Source organism: Calidris pugnax, unplaced genomic scaffold (genome assembly GCF_001431845.1).
Source record: "Calidris pugnax isolate Ruff unplaced genomic scaffold, ASM143184v1 scaffold95, whole genome shotgun sequence".
Taxonomy (NCBI): domain Eukaryota; kingdom Metazoa; phylum Chordata; class Aves; order Charadriiformes; family Scolopacidae; genus Calidris; species Calidris pugnax.
In genome coordinates, this window is record NW_015090885.1 from 14,617,386 (window position 1) to 14,635,104 (window position 17,719).

A 17,719-nucleotide genomic window follows, 5' to 3' on the forward strand; every position below is an offset into this window, starting at 1 on the left:
GTTGCTAATTGTCACATGGAAGTAATTAATTGAGTCACTTGACAAAAATCTGTTCCAGATCATGTAGGGTATTTCTTTACAATTGTCGAGGCCTGAATTACTGAACTCTAGGAAATACTAGTTTTGTTTACTTTAAAAAAAAAAGATATTTACCAGTGTAATTAATGCACAGAACTGATGGGACATAAGCTTCTCAAAGTTACAGTCACAACCACATATAGTTTCCCGTCACATCTGTTCAGATTTCTGCATTTTGTCTGTGTCATAGATCCTCCCAAAGAGAATTACTAGACTTTCATAGTCAGGAGGGTTTATAAAATATTAAACTTCATCAGTCATTTTTAGCCTGAGGCAGCCAAGGGAGAACTAGCCAGGAAAATTCTTCAACAAAATGGTGTTAATTTTGCAGTTCCAAATGAAAAATAAGTAGGTTTGTCTTCCCTTCCGTAACAGTTACCACTATATTATGAATGCCACACCAATGTTCTGTGGTCACAATACACTGCAAGTGGAGGAAAACACAAATCTCTCCCCTTCCTCTGAATGATTTGTCCAAGACAAGTTCATTTCAGGTGTCACATTTAACCAAGACAAAGAGATAACATCATCTAATCGTTATTACAGTATCAAAAAAAGTAAGTCATTTTCAACTGACCACTGTTGAGAGACTCTGCATCATTTGGGGATAAATATGAATACAAGAAAGGATAAAAAAAGGTATAGCTATCAGTCATAAAGAGGAGATAAAATATGGATGCCATACAATCCCACAGATTATAAAAGCTCTTAGATTTTTGTCCAGTACAGTCATTGGGATTTATTACTAAGGTTTAAATCAATGAAGATGGAAGAAACTGGATTACCCTTCTATTCCAAGCAGAGAGCTAGTAAATCTCTGGTATCTCATTTAATCCCATCATATTTTCCCTGCTGTTCATAACCCAGTTTTCCTCCAGCAGCTTCTTCCTTTGCCTGCCATGAAGCTGCTGTCCTCTGGGGTCCCATCAGCCAGCAGCATGAAACAGTTACACCACCACAAGCTACTCATATAGATGCAGTAATACCAACAAAGCTTATCTTGGGAGTTTTTTTTATTTATTTATTTTAATTCTTACTGATTGTTTCATTTGTGTGCATACGCTTATGTATGTGTGTGTATGGGCAGGGCTCACTTTCCCAGCACGTTGCTCAGAGTTGCTGGTGTTGCCACTTCTCAGCTAGAAGCACTTTGCCATTTAGTATGCCTTCAGCAGGAAAGTGCTCCCACGCTAAACATCGCCTAAATTGCACCCTGCGCCCAGTACTGGCACTTGCCAAAGTATACCTCAAAGGATTTTAGAGCTCACAAAGCTGCAAACACATATTTTGGAAACATTAGCCCCTGGATGACTTTACTAGCACAACTTGCAAGTACGGTCCTTTAAAGGACTCATTCTTGCAAGGATCTAATCAGCCTCGTTATTTCATTTATTGAGAATGAGAATTTTGCAATAATTTTCAGGGAATACAGCTCAGACCTTAAAAAAAATCCTCTCAAACTCTGAGCCTATGGGCTATAATTATGTATTCGAGATTATCTCTTTCCTTAGCATGGTTAAGCATGGTTAAACAAATACTTTCCACAAAGTTATTTCTATTAAGAATGTACGATTTCCACTAACATCTGAAAATCTGAGCAAGTTGACCTAACAAAAAAAAAAAACAAACCCCACACTTCAGAATTAATGTAGGTGCCCCATCTCAGTCAAACAAAACAAACAAAAAGAAATGATTGTAAGCATTCCTGATAGCCATTCTGCTGTTTGGAGAAACAAGACTCCTTTTTTCTTGCTAGAGAAATATCTGCCTAATGGATTTATTTTCTATTCGGTTAAGCCATGGCCTGTAGGTGGCCATGAACCTTTGGTTCTGATGTTCAGCAATAAGAATCTGGTGGACAAAGTTTGTGGGAAAGAATATGATTTCATTTAAGTGCATTGGTTTTTCTAACACCAGGTTTTGTGAAGTTAGTCGTTGTTGTCTTAACTGTGTCATCCTGGGAACAGCTAGCACATGCCTTAACTCCTCCTTCACATAGATACAAGAAGAATTGTTAAAAATACCTATCTGCTTAAAAAAAAAAATAAATCCAGATTTTGAAACATAAAAGGAGGACTGGGAAGGCAAAATGGAGGCCTTAGTTGATTGACAATACAGGATATAGAACCTTTCAGATCCTAATCCATGAGGGGAGGTTTGCATCTGGCCCTCTAATGGAGTCCACATGCCTGCATTAGATGCCTGGACTCCATGCATGTGCGTAAGGGGAGTTAAGTGCCTCAGAGGGGGATTCACAAAAGCCACTGTTTGGGGAGCTGCCTAAGCCAGCCAAATAGGAAAAGCTGAAGATTGCAGTTCATCCTAAATCCTAGCTCTCTCCCGGGTTTAAGTGCCTTCTGGTGAATGAAGTACACAGGCGTGAGTCCTGCCACCCTGGGCTTATAGCCCGCAATCCTCTTTTGAAGGCAGGTGCCAGATTTTTCTTTCAAACTCCGAGAAGCCGTCAGCAGCTCAAGCACCATCTTACTCGGGCTGTAGAAGAGGGGTCTAATTCCTTCCTTTAGCAAAGGCACTTCCTACCTCCTAGGTGTGCCCCGGCCAGCAGGCTACAGGCATCAGCTCCCAGGGAGGTGGGCGAGAGCTGGCACAGGTCACAACAGACCCAGGGAGGCCTGGGGAGGAAGAAGGTCACAAGAGGGTTTGTCTGAAAGCTTGGGAAGTGTCAGCAGGCAAAGGGAGCCTCAGGTCCCTGCCCTGCATTAAAGAAAGTTTGTGCACTGGGACCAAGCAGCCCTTGAGGAGGACTTTAGCGGCCTGCCAGCTCAGAGGACAGCTGATCAGTCTCTGATCAGAGACTTAGATCTCTATTATGGACCAGAGAGCTTTAATTTCCCCCTCCAATCCTATTTCCTCATGTGCTTCCAGCTGCACCTCTGCAGCTGAAGGCAGGCAGCTGGGTAACAACAGGTTTGTCAGCCTGTCACCACTGGCAGTGTCCTTCATCCTGGCTGCAGTGCTGATGAAATGCTAGCGCCAGAGCTACAGACATTTTATAACAGTTAAGACAGGAGACCGGAGCGCTGACCAGCTCTAGAGCCTGTATATTTGCTAGTCTCACAGTTACCAGTAATCATGGGTCCAAATGGCTCCGTTCAACATTTCAGATTGTTTCTCTTGGAGTAGAGTTGAGATACTTAAGTGAGCGAGCGGTAGTATTTGCTCTTCAGTACTTGGCTTTGCTTTCCTTTGGCCTTGGTTGGGTTATTCCAAGGTGACAGATATGGTAATTTCAAGTCCTTTAAACCCTAGTACATTGGATTGCATATAGGAAATTAATTCTGCCTCGTGGCATCTTTGGAGCTTAAATGACTATATATTGTCATGGATCCAGGATAAATGTGTGAAGGGGGTGTGGGTGTGTGTCTTTTATGTCTGTGTGTGCGTTTCAAAAGCAGTCTTTACTGTGCTTTTGAAAGACATGGCAAACATTTAGTGTAAGTATTTACTGCATCAAACCTGCAGGGAGTATTTCACAACTCAGTTGAAAGATTTTTTGGTGCTGTCATCCTACCCTTATTTCTGCACTCACAGAGTGGGAAAAGAGCAGCGTCTGTGTTGGCCTGTACATGTTACATTTGTTAATGAGTAACAATGATGTCAATCTTTGTCTCTCTGCCCACTGACTAGTCGAGTGGTAATGTGTTGAAGTAGACTTGAACAAGAAACATTTCTTACCTGCTGCACAAGAGCAAAAGAAAGAAGGTCTTTATGGGCAGATGTATCTGGCAAGACACAGTGATGTATGTGAGCAGTTCAGTCGCGGTGGCAGTGTAGAGGAGCACACTAGAGTTTCTGGTGGTCATTGCACCCAAGTGCCAGATTAGGAAGAGATGTACATTGGTAGATCCACTGTCAACCATCTGGCAACTTCCAACTTCATGTCCACCCATAGATACGACCCGGAGAACAAAGGGCCTTTTATAAAAATTAAAAGCCCAGTTTTGAAACCATTTTAACCAAATGACTGTTTAGTTGTGGTTATTGTCATATTAGTCTTTATCAAGAAAAGTAGCATAAAAAAATAAAATTTACCCATTTAGGAAATATGATCATGAGGTAACATCTGCTTGATTTTTGTGAGTGGAACAGTGTCAGGTCATGTCTAACATCAGCATATCCTAACCAAATATGACAGTATCTGCAGTATTTTATAATAAAATAGGAAAGTAACTGTTGCTAAATGATTTTAAAACATCCTCCTGATTTCTGTCTGGGTGGAGTAGTCTAGTATGTTTAACCTTCTAAGGCAAGATCATTTCTTCCATTGTTTGAGCAAAGGTAGGAAAAGTATGCAAAGGGCAGGAATCTATTTAATGGCAAATGAACCTTCCAATAAAAATTGTCTGAGAGACAGGAGGTTTCTTCAAGAAAAATATTTTACAGGCATTTGTTATTGTTTTCTTATCTTCCTTGGACAAGTACTTTGGGGTTCCAAGGAGCTGCAAAGTTAGAATACAGCAAATAATAAGGGAGAGAGAAGCTGTTCTTTCTCTTGACGGTCTCAGCACAGTGAACGGAAATATTATTAAGTGGTTATAATTCATCTCCAAAACAGAGCCTCCAAAGCCTTTTGCTTTTATTTAAAAAAGAAAAAAAAAGTCACGAAGCAGCACGAGGGCAAGAGGGCACGAGGGCAAGAGCCAAAAAAACACATTTTGTATGCCATCAAAGTGAGAAAAGGAACAGAAATGCTACGCTGTGCCAGTTTCAGAAAGAGGCAATCAAGCACATTTTATGGCAAGAAGGCAACGTGTACGGGCACAGGGTTGCAACAGGAGTCACAGAGAACAATAAATTGTCTCAAATTAAGATCAGACCAAGTACTTCAGAGCTCCCCCACCCCCCAGATTTCTTGCTTTCTTCTGCAGCTCCCAGGATTGTTAAAGTAAACACTCTCTGGGTTGCAAAGGCTAGAGCATGATGTCTACAAAGAGGCGCATGAAATAAAGTTTCTCTGTAACCAAAAAACTTCCACCAAAGAACCAGTGCACCCAGAATTACACTCTTTTTCTTAATGAGATTTCATGATTTTGATGCCTTGTTAGGGGTTAACGGCTCTTACCTAGAACACAGTAAAGCACTTAAATGTAATCAGTACACGTGCAGTGCTAAAAGAGGAGGGAAAATACAGTTCTAAACCTCAGAGTTCTAAACCTCCTGCTTCATCATTGATAATAAAGAGGCTAAAACTTATGCCTTTCCAAAGAGCCAGCCCTCCTGCCCAAGAGGTGCCAGGACCCTTTGCCTCACAAAATATCCCACTGCAGAGAAACCAGCCAGACCTTGGTGGTAACAGAGACAGACACCTGCCTTTCCCAAAGCTGCAGCTGGGCTCTCTCCACCCAGCCCACGGTTTAGCCTTTTTACACCCAAAAATGTAGATACAGTGACAGTGGTGATGGTGTGGCAGGACATCACACCTCTGCAGGGTGCCTGCAGGTGGCCCACAGGCCACGCAAGGCAGGTCAGACCTCAAGCAGCACCAGGGACTGAAATGGCACTCGCTACAGCCTCAGGATGCTGCAAAGTGCAAGAGCAGTTTCTGGCTACTTTTCCCTTGTCTCCTCAGGTGTGGGACTAAGCATAGCTTAGCTAGTCTGAAAAGTCAAGCCTACACAGATACTACATCTGCAGACAGCTGTACTGCTTTACGTAATGTTTAATCTAATAAAAAGACAGATTATCTTTCCTGTGACATCTGTAACAATCAGTCATTGTCATAACCGACAGCATTCCTATAATCAGGATTTTCCTTTCTGTTGCCACTTCTTGTGAAGTGTTTGAGAAAGATACGTATTCTAGCCCCTATTCGAGTCTCATGGATGTTAATGAATGGAATTTTTGCGTACACATCTCAGCTTCCCTAAAGGTATCGAGATCTACTAATGCACACAATGCTCCCCCTCTAAGCAGTCTTCTCAGACGCATAAAAGAAAACCCTAAACCAGGCTGTATTAGAATTAAATATATATGGCCTGAGTTGATCTTTTGTGTCTCTTTGGGACTTGATGTACCTTCACAAAGAATGTATTTTATTTTTTCTACTTTTAGTACAATACTTTGATTAATCAAAGGAGGAAAGAGCTCTCTGAGCAGTAAAACTGGTAGAGGTCCTTCAGAATAAGACTGCCAAATGTGAGTATTTGGGTGAAGATTAAGGACATATGATTTTATTAACTGCCAAAGAAAGAGACAGTCTTCTTCCCTGACTTTTTTCTACTCCCATACATCTGATAAGATGGAGCATTTCACTGATGAACAAGCTCAGCACTAAACTGTGCAGATTATTCAATTGTCACGTAGAGCCAGTTGCTGGCGTGTGGCTTGTTCACGAAGCTGGCTGAACCCAAGGGGTAGCAAAATGGAAACTTTTTACACTTTTACCAGTGAGTCTAACTCATAGCAACGCTGCTAGAGGCACTGCTTTAGATTAAAACAGTAAAATGTTGTGATACACTTATGCAAACCATTGTACCGTAATAACATGCAAACAATTGTACCATGAAAATTTGGGAGACTTCTACTGCACGCAGCCAGCACAACCTTTCTCAGAGTAAGGCCAAGAGTGATGAGTGACAGCTGAGGAGGGAGGCTTCCAAAGAAAGCCTGTAGTTCCCTGTCTACACTGTTTTGCAACCAGTAATCACCATGGTTCAAATATCAGCACCTCGAGGTTCAGCCTACTGGATCAAGCAGCGCAGTCTGAAGTGCATCACTAGTTGTTTGTCTTCACATTTATTTTGGGGTAGGGGACTGGCAGTAGATGTAAAGCGTTTTCACCAAAACAATCCCCAAACTGACAACGCCCCCAGGAGACAGCCGGTTGACTATAAAAGCACTTCCATTAAAACCAGCCTCATTGCCAGTGGGCTGTGCACAGCAAAACCCGTTACATCTGATAAGGCAAATTCCTTGGACGGTGCCAGTGCCTGTGCCCCACGGGGAGCTCCTTCTGCAAGTGCTGGTAGCACCACCACTTCAGAGAAGGAGCCCTCAGGTCGTTTCCCGCGTTGAAGAAACAGCCTGTGGTGGGACGCATCGGCCGCCAGTCCCGGGCTCTGTGCCAGGAGGGCGATTACGTGACGATAAGCGGGGAGGCAGCTTTTGGCTTTGATCACTTTGTGTGTTCCACGTTATCAGGTCGGGGTTTATGTGCCTCGCGCAGCCCATCGCTGAACGGGCAGCTAGTGGCAGTCGCTTAAGTGTCTCCATCAAAGCCGCCTGCCACCAAGACTGTAGGCAAACTGCCCAGAAGAGCGCATTAGGCAGAGGATTCAAGCACATGCCATATGGCAGAGAACAGGAAAATGTATTCAAAGGCAGGTATTTGCTAAATCCTACCTATAATTAATTCTAATCCCATAATTAAAGTCGCATGCTTTTCTGCAAACATTCCCCCACGTTGGTCCTTCCTCCCCACCCCGAGGTCAGACACCGCTTCGTGCAAGCAAGTACATGCCACCACGCAAGACATCCGCATCCCCGGGGACTGTGGTCACCCGGCCAGCGATGCCCAGCTCGCTGCTCCTCCTCCTCACGGCTCCCTGCCGTCTGACTCCAAGTAGCTTTCGGGCATTTTCCAGCAAACAGCTTCTGGGCCAGATCCTCAAAGACACGCAAGAGACTGGCTCCCCTGGAAATCAATTACTAGCGCCAGGCATCTGAATACCATCGTAAATCGTGAACTTCGTGTTTGTGTTGAGTCAGCAGAGCCTTGTGCTGGGGAGATAGAGGCTGTGGAGGTGCCGACCTAATCATGCTCAGATTTGCAGAGAGAGATGGAGATGCCTACTTGGGCCCACATAGGTAGGCTGGCAGGAGACTGGGCATAGGGAGAAGAGTAAAAGCAGCATAATTATATCTGCATAGCCTCATTTCTCCTTCTGGTGATGACTGCTTCCAGTCCCAGGATGCGCATTTTCACATACACGCACACATAAATACCTGCACATAGACAACTGTTGTCGTGTATACGTAGATACAGACACACACACAAACATTCACTGCTTGGAAGTAAGAAACAGAGGAAGTCTAAGGGTGCCATTTTCATACAGAGAGCTGGGTGACCATCCAGACCCAGGACACACACAAATGTATTTGCAGAAAGATGGGAGCAGATGTTCCTTTGTCTCCGACATGGATTTACAAATGGATAAACAGAGATCTCCCCAGGCATAGCAAGAAAAGATTGTATAATTACCATTGAAGTCAAAGATAGCTATAGATGATTATCAGTTTTTAAGATGAAGCTGTTTGTTTAGATGTTTTCACACTTCTCTAAGAAAACAACAGGAGGCACCATTTTGAATTTAAAAAAAAACAAAAACAGAAATAGGCATCCGCCACATGTTGACTATTTCCCATTAGCAGCAGGTTTATGCATGTGTGCATTTTAAAACGTGTATTATAACAATCCTTGTTATGACTGTCTTAGATTTAGTAAATACCACATGATAATCAGGCACAGTTGTAAGACCCTGAGCAAAATATGATTTAATTTATTTTTAACATACTGAACAATAGCTGTTTCTCAGTAATCTAAACTGAACACGGACACTCAACTCTACTTTGTTTCCTTGGAGGGGACAATGAAAAGGGAAGGGGGGGGAATAATAAACCTGATCTCTGTGGGAGAGTTTCAGGGGCAGGAGTACATCCTACTTTCCTCCCTGCTGGGCCCTACATAGGGCCTTATAGACCCTTTAGCAAGGTAAACTCTTCATGTAGACTAGAAACAGGTCTTGACTTCAATGAAGCTGTAGGCACCATTAAAAATTAAACGATGGGGGACCCCAAACCTGCTTGGGCTGCAATCAGGCAAGGAGCAATCATCTCCTGTCAACGGCAGGGCTGAGCTCTCACACAGGGCCTGCGCTCTCCCATACCATCTTCCTGCTCTTTACTGCTGAGAATAAGATTAAATCAGCGCAGCTAGTCTTAATTTGCGTTATGAAACTGGTTAGCTTTCAGAGGAAGCCGGTGCCAAGTTACACTTGGTTGCCTTCACTCCCTATTTTTATGCGGGGTATGACTGAACGTTCAAAAAGAAACCCCCCCAAACTGAGGTAATTAGTTTGATTGCAAATGCAAAAACATCTGTCCAAATGACATAAAATCTTGTTTGGCACAGAAAGGCAGAAGAGTGCTTTGTATTCAAGAGGTAATGAGTGTATTAAATGGCACCCTAAGCTCTGAGCAAATACAAAATTATTTGGCAAACAGAATGTTGTTGGTTTTTCCCGTCCCCAAAAATATGAGCTTCCACTAAAGCTCAGTGTTCCATGCAGTACAGGGTATCCTCTGAGCCCTTCAGAAAGTGCTGACTGATTGACAAGTTAGTCCTCGAAGGAGTTTAATGATCCAAAGATCAATTTTAGCTGAGATTAAGTTTAGAAATAGCATCTTTGTAAACTGTGGACAACAACATGCTGGGAAGACCAAGGCTCAAGTCACCTACACATCCCAGCACTGCTGCTGAGAACGACCACCAACATTTGCTTGACTTTTCACATCTAAAGACATCCCCTATTTTAAGTCACCCCAATGACTCACTGGTGCTGGGCAACTATAGGAATTGAGGCCTTGATAGCCACTCTTCTCATTTTGTGCTAAAGTTTCTTAGAAGAAAAGTAGCTGGCTAACAGAATTAGATTACAGATGCCCAAAAGAAATTATATACCCAGTGATTAATCTAGTGCTTTTCAGGTGGTAGGAACCTTGACAAAAATACATATAAGGGGGAGGTGTGCACAGGCTTGCACATATAACCCAGCAATTTAAGGGAACCATATAGTACAAAACAGGAACAGTATAGGATATTTGTTACCAAAGTAGCACTAACAATGAAAACAGAAAAAAAAATGGGTTATCGAATTGTGAAGATTTTGTAGCTTTCTCTTACAAGCCCTTCTTTAACTCCACATGAGCAGCCACCTACCTCTGGCTGTGAGCCAGGGAACTCCCCACGGAGGGGTACTGCACATCTAATGCACCCACTCCCTGCAACACGGTGGTGTTACTCCTTACACGCAGTCACACCTCATTTGCCATTTCCATTGCATTATACTGTCCCTGCACGTCCTAATATTACAAAGAGGGACTTTAGTGAGGTTTATAGTGTTCCTGTGGGATTGGACCTAACACTCCCCAAGAGCCATCCCTGGACACCCCATTGTAGATATCCGGTAATACGATCAGTTATCAAGATTACGCCAAAAGTAGCCATGTTCCTAACCACTTCTGATCTTGCGTCAAAAACACCCCAGAGAACTTAGCTTTTTAGCATCAAATATTTTTAGCAGCCCTCTTCTGAGCACAAAAACCTCCAGAGTCACTGGGATTTTTATTTTGCGAGTTTTGCAGCAGTCATTTTCCATGTGGAAACCTGAGTGCTAGCAAGTCTTTCCCCTCAGCACAGTGGGGAACGGGTCCCTGCAGCTTTAGGCAGCCTCCATGGAAGGGACCCCAGGGCAGGAGAGTTCAGGTCTCCAAGACCTACTCATGCCTTATGCCTCTTTGGGAAATACAGCAGTTCAAAAACAATGTGTGATAAATTAAGCCCACAGGGCTCATCTCTGGGCAAGTATCTTGCAGGTTCCGAGACATAGATAAATTTCAGTTAACCCCAAAATTGGTTGCAGAGCCATCACTTCCCTGTAAGAACCAATAAATCGAGGTCTGGCTTCCACCCTTTACAAGGCCACCTAGGATTTCAAGTCCCACGCGGATGGGCATCACTCTTTCCATACATTCTTTGCACAATTAGGCTAAACCAGCCGTTATTTCTTCACATCAATTTAAGAATTATGACTACTGGTACATTTTGTTTTGTCTTCAGTTTCTACTGACAAATGCAAATAGCCAGAGGAAGGTCCTTTCTAGTTTTCTCAGGAGAACAGCTCTGCCAAAGAGATTATTGAGAAATGTTCTCACTTGAGCTTTGCCCATAAAAATGTGCTTTTTCAGGGACTCTCTCTCACCCACAGAGCCAACCACACGCGTTCACACACAAGCAGCTTAACACTGTGGTTGAGGATAATGTTCCATTGCCACACCCGAGGTAAAGCAAAACATTTACTCTGTCTTAATCTGACTGGTGCAAAATGACACGTCACACACTACAAAGGCACAGTAGCTTCTTCTTCATCTTCCCTCAGATGTTCAAACAGTTAAAGTAAAACTTTGCATTCTCCAAGCCTTTGGCTTCTCTAAAGGTGAACGCATGCACCGATTAACCTGACATGCCCATTGCTTTCTGACAGAAACACAAGAAAATCCCATTACAAAACCAGCCTATCGCTCTGCTGATAGACACCTTTGAAAGCACGTCAGATGACATTACATGAATATGTTTGGAGATGATCCCTAAATTGCTGGGATTTGGGTGAAGGGTGTGGGAAGCCTTACACTTTGGCTGCATCTTCAGCACAGATTTTTCTCCCCCTCACTCTGGTATTTTCCTTAAGTCCTGTCACCGCTGGGAAAATCTCCTTTTGCTGCTCACAAGCTCTGGAGGAACCTGTCCAACATTTAGGATGTATATGCTCCTTTTTTAAAAAAAAAATCAAAAGCAAGATTTTTCAGTAGCTTTTAGGCATTTAAAGATGCCAGTGGTTTCCTAACAAGGTCTTCAATGAGAGCCGTGCACCCAGGCGTTCAGAAACAAACTGCAGCGCAGAAAAAATGACCTTCAACTTCTCTCTCTCGCTACATAAATAACTTTTTAGAAAAGCCGAGTAGGATGAGAGAGGCAATGAGCTGAAACACTGAAAGACTATCCCAGGCATCCCCCATGCTCCAGGGCAGGCATCCCTCATGCTTCAGGGCAGGCATCCCTCATGCTTCAGGGCAGGCATCCCTCATGCTTCAGGGCAGGCATCCCTCATGCTTCAGGGCAGGCATCCCTCATGCTTCAGGGCAGGCATCCCTCATGCTTCAGGGCAGGCATCCCTCATGCTTCAGGGCAGGCTTGCCTTACAGTGACAGTATCTGATACGGATAATCCAGCTGGACCTGCTGCCAGGAGGCAGTGAGCAGTAGCAGTCACACACACGACTCTACCACATTTCTCATCAAGACAAAATTTTGTCTGACCCCTCCTTCCTTGGGGAGCAAGGGGAGAGACAAGCCATAGGGCTGGTGCTGAACATGGGCTACTTCCCAGGTATCTGCACCAGATCCCGAGACCCAGACAGCTCATGTGAAGTCTCTGGGCGGCTTTGACCTTCTCCTACAAAGATGTCGGCCAAGTCCCATCTAGCCAGAGGTTGTTCAGTAAATAAACCCCCACCTTCCACCTCAGCTGGCCACAGGCACCAGCCCCAGCCAAAATCAATAGATGAGAAGCAATTTGTCATTTCCAGGCCACACTGTTTTGGTTATGATGAATCAAAAAACACTAAAGGAAACACAGATGTAGTGAGATCACCTCATTTTCTGGAGCCTTCCTATCTCTAGAAGTCTTGCCTGATCTCCCTCAAAATTTCCATGCGCGCACACAAAAACATCTCGTGTGCTGCGTGGTCCCGCCTGTTAAACCACAGGTGGGTTGCGTGACGCTTGGCAGGGTGGAGGGAGCTCGGCGCAAGCAGTGGGAGGTTGAGTTCACCCTCAGCTGCAGGCAGGCTCGAGTCTCCCCGTAGGAAACTTTTTTCAATTAGTTCAAATAGCTCCCACTCACACACAAAGCCCTCATTTTGTAATAAAAACAAAGAGAAAAATCACATCCAAAGGAATTTTACCTATTTCCCTCTCCGTTTATTCCACTGAAGTTATCTTTTTAAAAAAATAAAACCCCCAAAACTGGCCACCACAACAACAAAGAAGCCAAGAAGCTAATTTAATAACTTCATTCTTCAAAATCCACCCTGCCCTTCATACTTCTAGGTTTCAACAACAGTTCTAAATCATCCAGTATCTTCTAGTATTTTTTAAAGAGGTTTCACTGCATTTCTCTCCTCGCACAGGCAACGTTTTTCATTTGGGAGCAATGCACAGGAAGCTGCAGATTTTCCAGTAGCTGGGATTTTACCTGCAAACTGAGGCAGGCATTTCCCTACCCAGCTACCGGGAGCCAAAGCTGCAGCCAGTTACTGGTGATGGTAGAGAAAGGAACAGACAGGCCAACAGAGACAAGGGTGGGCATAACCCCTGCAACACACCCCAACACCACCAAAAATCCCCCAGTTACTCAGGGTCCACGTGCCCAGATGAAGCCGCAGCAGGTTCATAAGCTACCACATCCCAGCTGAGCCCCAGCAACTGATCAGGCACAGGCTGTCCTCACAGCCCAGTGCCATCGAGCTTGAAGCAGAAATCCTGCATCCTGAGGCCCTAATCCCTTAGCTTGTGGCAAAGCAGGCAGCCGTGGGCTAAAAGCCACATTAAACTCGCTGGAGATGAAGCCTTGGGTGAAATGCTTTGCTGAGCAAAACGAGTGACTGCGCTAGGGCTTTAGCTACAAACTCCTGTGCATCTTGGCTCTGGCTTTCTTTGCCACATGGCAGTTGGTTACATCCAAGACCTTAAAATTCCTGGGAGAGAAAGTGACTGTAGAAACTCAGCTGTGCAACATATGCTCCATCTAGTGTTTATTCGCTAATATTTCATTTTCTTAAATGGTTTGTTTTGCTGTTAACACATAGTTCTGTCTTTTCTATGGTTCATATATCTATTTAGGAACATTATTGAAAAGATGAACCTTCTACTGGTTGTTTTAATCTCGCTGTTTGGATTTAGCCTCCACTTACAGCTTCAGTAATGACGATACTCTGTTTTCCATTGAGAGATTAGATCTCATAGAGCAAAATGAAGGAGAAATGTTTTAAAAGAGCAGTGAGCTCTTTCCTCAAGTGCTTTGCTAATGTGAAGTGAACAGAGAACTTTGAGCAAGAGTAAAACATAAAAACTAAATGACACCCAATGTTACCACCCGATCAGTCACCTTCACCACAGCAGAGAGCAGTGAGAAAAGCAGTTCCCAGCCCTCCCGGTGCTCCAGCCAAGTCATCCAGGGGCAAATGGGGAAAACACGAGCCATGACTGCCAGGCTCGATGCCTGTGGTGCCCCTCACCTGCTCCCTAAGCTGGGCCAGTTTTGCAGCTGCCCTGCAGCCTGCTCACACCCCCTGCCCACCGGGCACAGGTCCCTCATGGATGCCTTGCAAAGTCCTGCCCTCCTCAGTGACTCTGAGGCCCTTTCTAGAGGCCCACTGCCCAGCATCAGAGGAGGCAAGCGGAGCTGCTCACTGCCCCCTTCTCCACAAACACATTTCCTCCCCACAACCCCACCAACCTCTCACATTTTCCCTCAGCTCTCCGCAGCAGCGGCCTTACCTGCCCAAAGCCTCATCTCCTTATGGCCCCTGGAAGGACGTGTCCCAGCCCAGGTCAGGTCGTGCAGCCCCTCAAGTGAAGGGGGGTCCTCTCACACGCTACAGCATTGTCCTGCGCAGGGGAGACGGGGTTACAGCCCCCCAAGCAGCTGGATACACGTGAGGATCAGCCCCAGCAGGAAAAGGGAGAAGCTTTACCCTGCAAAAGGCAGAGGGAACCAGGTGAAAGGAGGCTCGTTGCTGAGCCAATTTGCCACAGGTGGAGGAGCTTTTTTTATCCTCCGTCAAGCTAAGCTGTGGGAAAGGGACAGGAGCACGAGCAGGAGGTGCAAAGCCCCTGCTGCCTCCTCAGGCCACCCTCCCCACACCTGGGCCCAGAAGCTGCTGGGAGCAAGTCCCTAGGAGTGGTTTGGGAAAGCTCTGCAGGTGTGCCTGCGTGGTGGGGGCTCTTCCAGCAGCTCAGGTTGGGCACAGGGCACCTTTGCCCTGTGCACTCCCAGGGGACACCATCAACCCTGGCAATTGCCACCTGCATGTCAAAATAATGGGACTTGCCTACCGGGCTCAGTTGTGGGACAAACTGCAAAATACTCAAACACACAGAGGCTCCTCTTTGCCTCAGGCTGCCCCCAAATTTGTGCCCATTTAGGGAGTTCCTGGTTGCTGATTTACTGCTCACCTGCTAGTAACACCAGTACTGCAGAAAGGAAAGCCACAGCAGATGGGGCAGGAAGTCCCAAGCTTGTATTTTGAGAAAGAAAAAAAAGAAAGAACAACCGACACTGTTCTGTTATGTTAGAAGGGCTGGAGAGGCACTGGGAAGGGCTGCCTGGAGAGGGGACAGTGTCTGCAGTGGGGGAGACCTTTAGAAAATAGTTGAACATCCCCAGAGAAAGGCGTGGGTTGGCTGGTCCTGCCCAGAGGCACTGGTGGCCCAGACAGCCCCTAGATGGCCCTGTTCTTCTGGGTGAAGACTGAGAGGATCGGAGCCTAGTTCAGGACGAGGGCTGGCGAGGAGCTGTGATAGAAATCGAGACCTCCTGGACCCTGCAGCCACAGGGCACAACCCTAAGCACAGATTTAAACTGCAGAAACTAAGCTTTCATTGCTATGGAAAACATGGCAGAAAGAGTGTTGATTATTTAGCTTCCTTGGGCAGAAAGCCCCCTCCTGCACTCCTGTGCCAGAGTTTGCAGCAGAGCTTCCCAAATCTTGTGTGATGGCACTGACACAAGTGAGAAAGTGACAAACTGCAGCTTGGGGACAGGAGGGAGCATGTCCCCGCATGGAGAAACTGCAGAGGCACCACCTGGGGTGCGTGAGGTGGCATAAAACAGAAGACATGTAAGGACACTTGCTATAATAGTACTATTTGAGTAGCAGCCTCCAGTAAACCAGACAGAGGCCTGCTGCCTGCAGGATGCCAGTTTGCAGAGGTTTAGGTCCTGTTTGCTGCAGAAAATGAGAGCAGGTTGTCCCCGGTGGAAAACTCATGATACGAAAAAGCATTTTGTGCCAACTGTGGGTTTTGTTGTGTTTTTTTGCAGGTGATGGCCATGCTGCTGTTCCCTGTGCAGCTGCTAGCAGTGGCTGTCACTATTTACCTAGAGCTGGTGAGGTCTACTCAAGGCGGCGTCTACTATGGGATCAAGCAGTTGCCACCGCAGGTGCCCCAGTACCAACCCCTCGGACAACAAGTACCTCACATGCCACTGGGCAAAGAAGGCATCCCGATGCAGCACATGGGCAAGGAGGTGCCCCACATGCAGTACGGGAAAGAGTACCCCCATCTGCCTCAGTACATGAAGGAGGTCCCACAGATGCCTCTGCTTGGCAAGGACATGGCTCCCAAGAAAGAGAAAGGTAGGCTTGACATGTCCCTGGCCACCATTGCGTGGTGTCCACAGCACTGTCTGCCTCAGCAGAAATGAGGACGGAGAGCAGGCCGGGCACAGCATCCAGGTGCTCTGAAGGCTGGCCAGATTGATACCTGGCCACAGGTGAAGGAGATGGGCTCACATGAGCTGTGGGGTAGCTTGGGGTCAAGCAAGGCTGTAGTCCTCCCCCAGGCTGCAGCACTGCCTCTGAGCAGCCCTACCTGTGATGAGCCTCCAGCATCTGGGGCTGGTCCCAGGTTTTTTTGGGTGCTTGCTGGAGGGTAGGAGAAACCTCATAATCCCCCTCACCTGCAGAAAACCCTCTGATTCCCTAGGCAGATAGGCCAAGAGGTGCTCCCACTCTCACTGCAGCGACTGGACATGAAATAAAAGCTAAGAGCCCCAAGATCTGAATTTACAGGAATATCACAGTTTTGTCTAGATTTGTCCAGACCCTGTGATTTAGAGGTTTGCAGATAAACACATAAAATTGCTCTTCTGTCTCTGCATTCCTCTTTCTGTAGGTTATTTATGGGAGTAACTGAGGCTCTGGAGGTACAGGGCATTACTGCATGAGTCTGCACGTACAACCATTTTCAGTATTCAGTAAAGGAAGTTTGGACAGTATTAGACTATTTAAGAAAACATCGAAAAAAGTCCAAAATACAAAGGGCAACCAGGAACACTCAGTGTCATAAAATCCTTGTGGAGACAGTGAGCGTCTCTGCGACTTCAGACAAATTGGTTAACTCTTTGTCTCATTGAGGGTTCTGTGTAACCACAGCCTCCGCTGGCTTCAGAGAGAAATGGAAGATTTCAGGGCCTATTTTTGGAGTGTCTGAAGAAGCACAACTGACTGTAGTAAAACCAATGCGTCTTGTGAGCAAAGGAGGTTTTCTACGTGCATAAAACACAACATGTGCAGAGAGGGCGGGTTTTTGCCTCCCAAAGAACAGTTAATTCTCTTGCCCTGAAACCTCATCTCTCCCCTTCCACCAAACCTCTCGCACTTTAGAGCCAGCAAGGAGCAGACTTTCCACTTAACACAAAAAGCCTGCAGCTTGAAAAGCAACGAACCCCAGCCCAGCTACTCCCACGCGGCAACTCGCTCACCCTGACCTGCAATGCTAAGTGGTCACATACACAAAAATGAGGGCTTGGACAACAAAAACATTTTGTGACGTGTTTAGAAGAGCTCTAACTGGATATGGCTACGCTAAAAACCTGTGGGAGCTTGGCAGTGCCGGGTAAGGCTGCAGGTTTCCAGTTATATCTTAATGGGAACCAAGGCCTTGATGAAAATTCAGTCATAGCTACGTGCAAATGTCTTACTGATAAAATCTTTTTTAATTGGTCTTGCTAGCGTAAACCCCTCCACTAAAAGCATTTTTATGCCAGAACTCCTCCTAC

At 45.6% G+C, this 17,719-nt stretch overlaps 1 protein-coding gene across 2 annotated transcripts in view; it reads left to right on the top strand.

The window, feature by feature from the left end:
- The window catches only part of COL8A1 (collagen, type VIII, alpha 1), a 91,927-nt gene that overhangs the window by 70,223 nt on the left and 3,985 nt on the right, over positions 1 to 17,719 (top strand). For both annotated transcript variants that reach the window (XM_014947203.1, XM_014947204.1), the window contains one exon: positions 15,980 to 16,295. In XM_014947203.1, coding sequence (XP_014802689.1) covers positions 15,983 to 16,295 — 313 coding nt within the window. In that variant the 5' untranslated portion in view covers positions 15,980 to 15,982. The remainder of the gene's footprint in view (positions 1 to 15,979; positions 16,296 to 17,719) is intronic.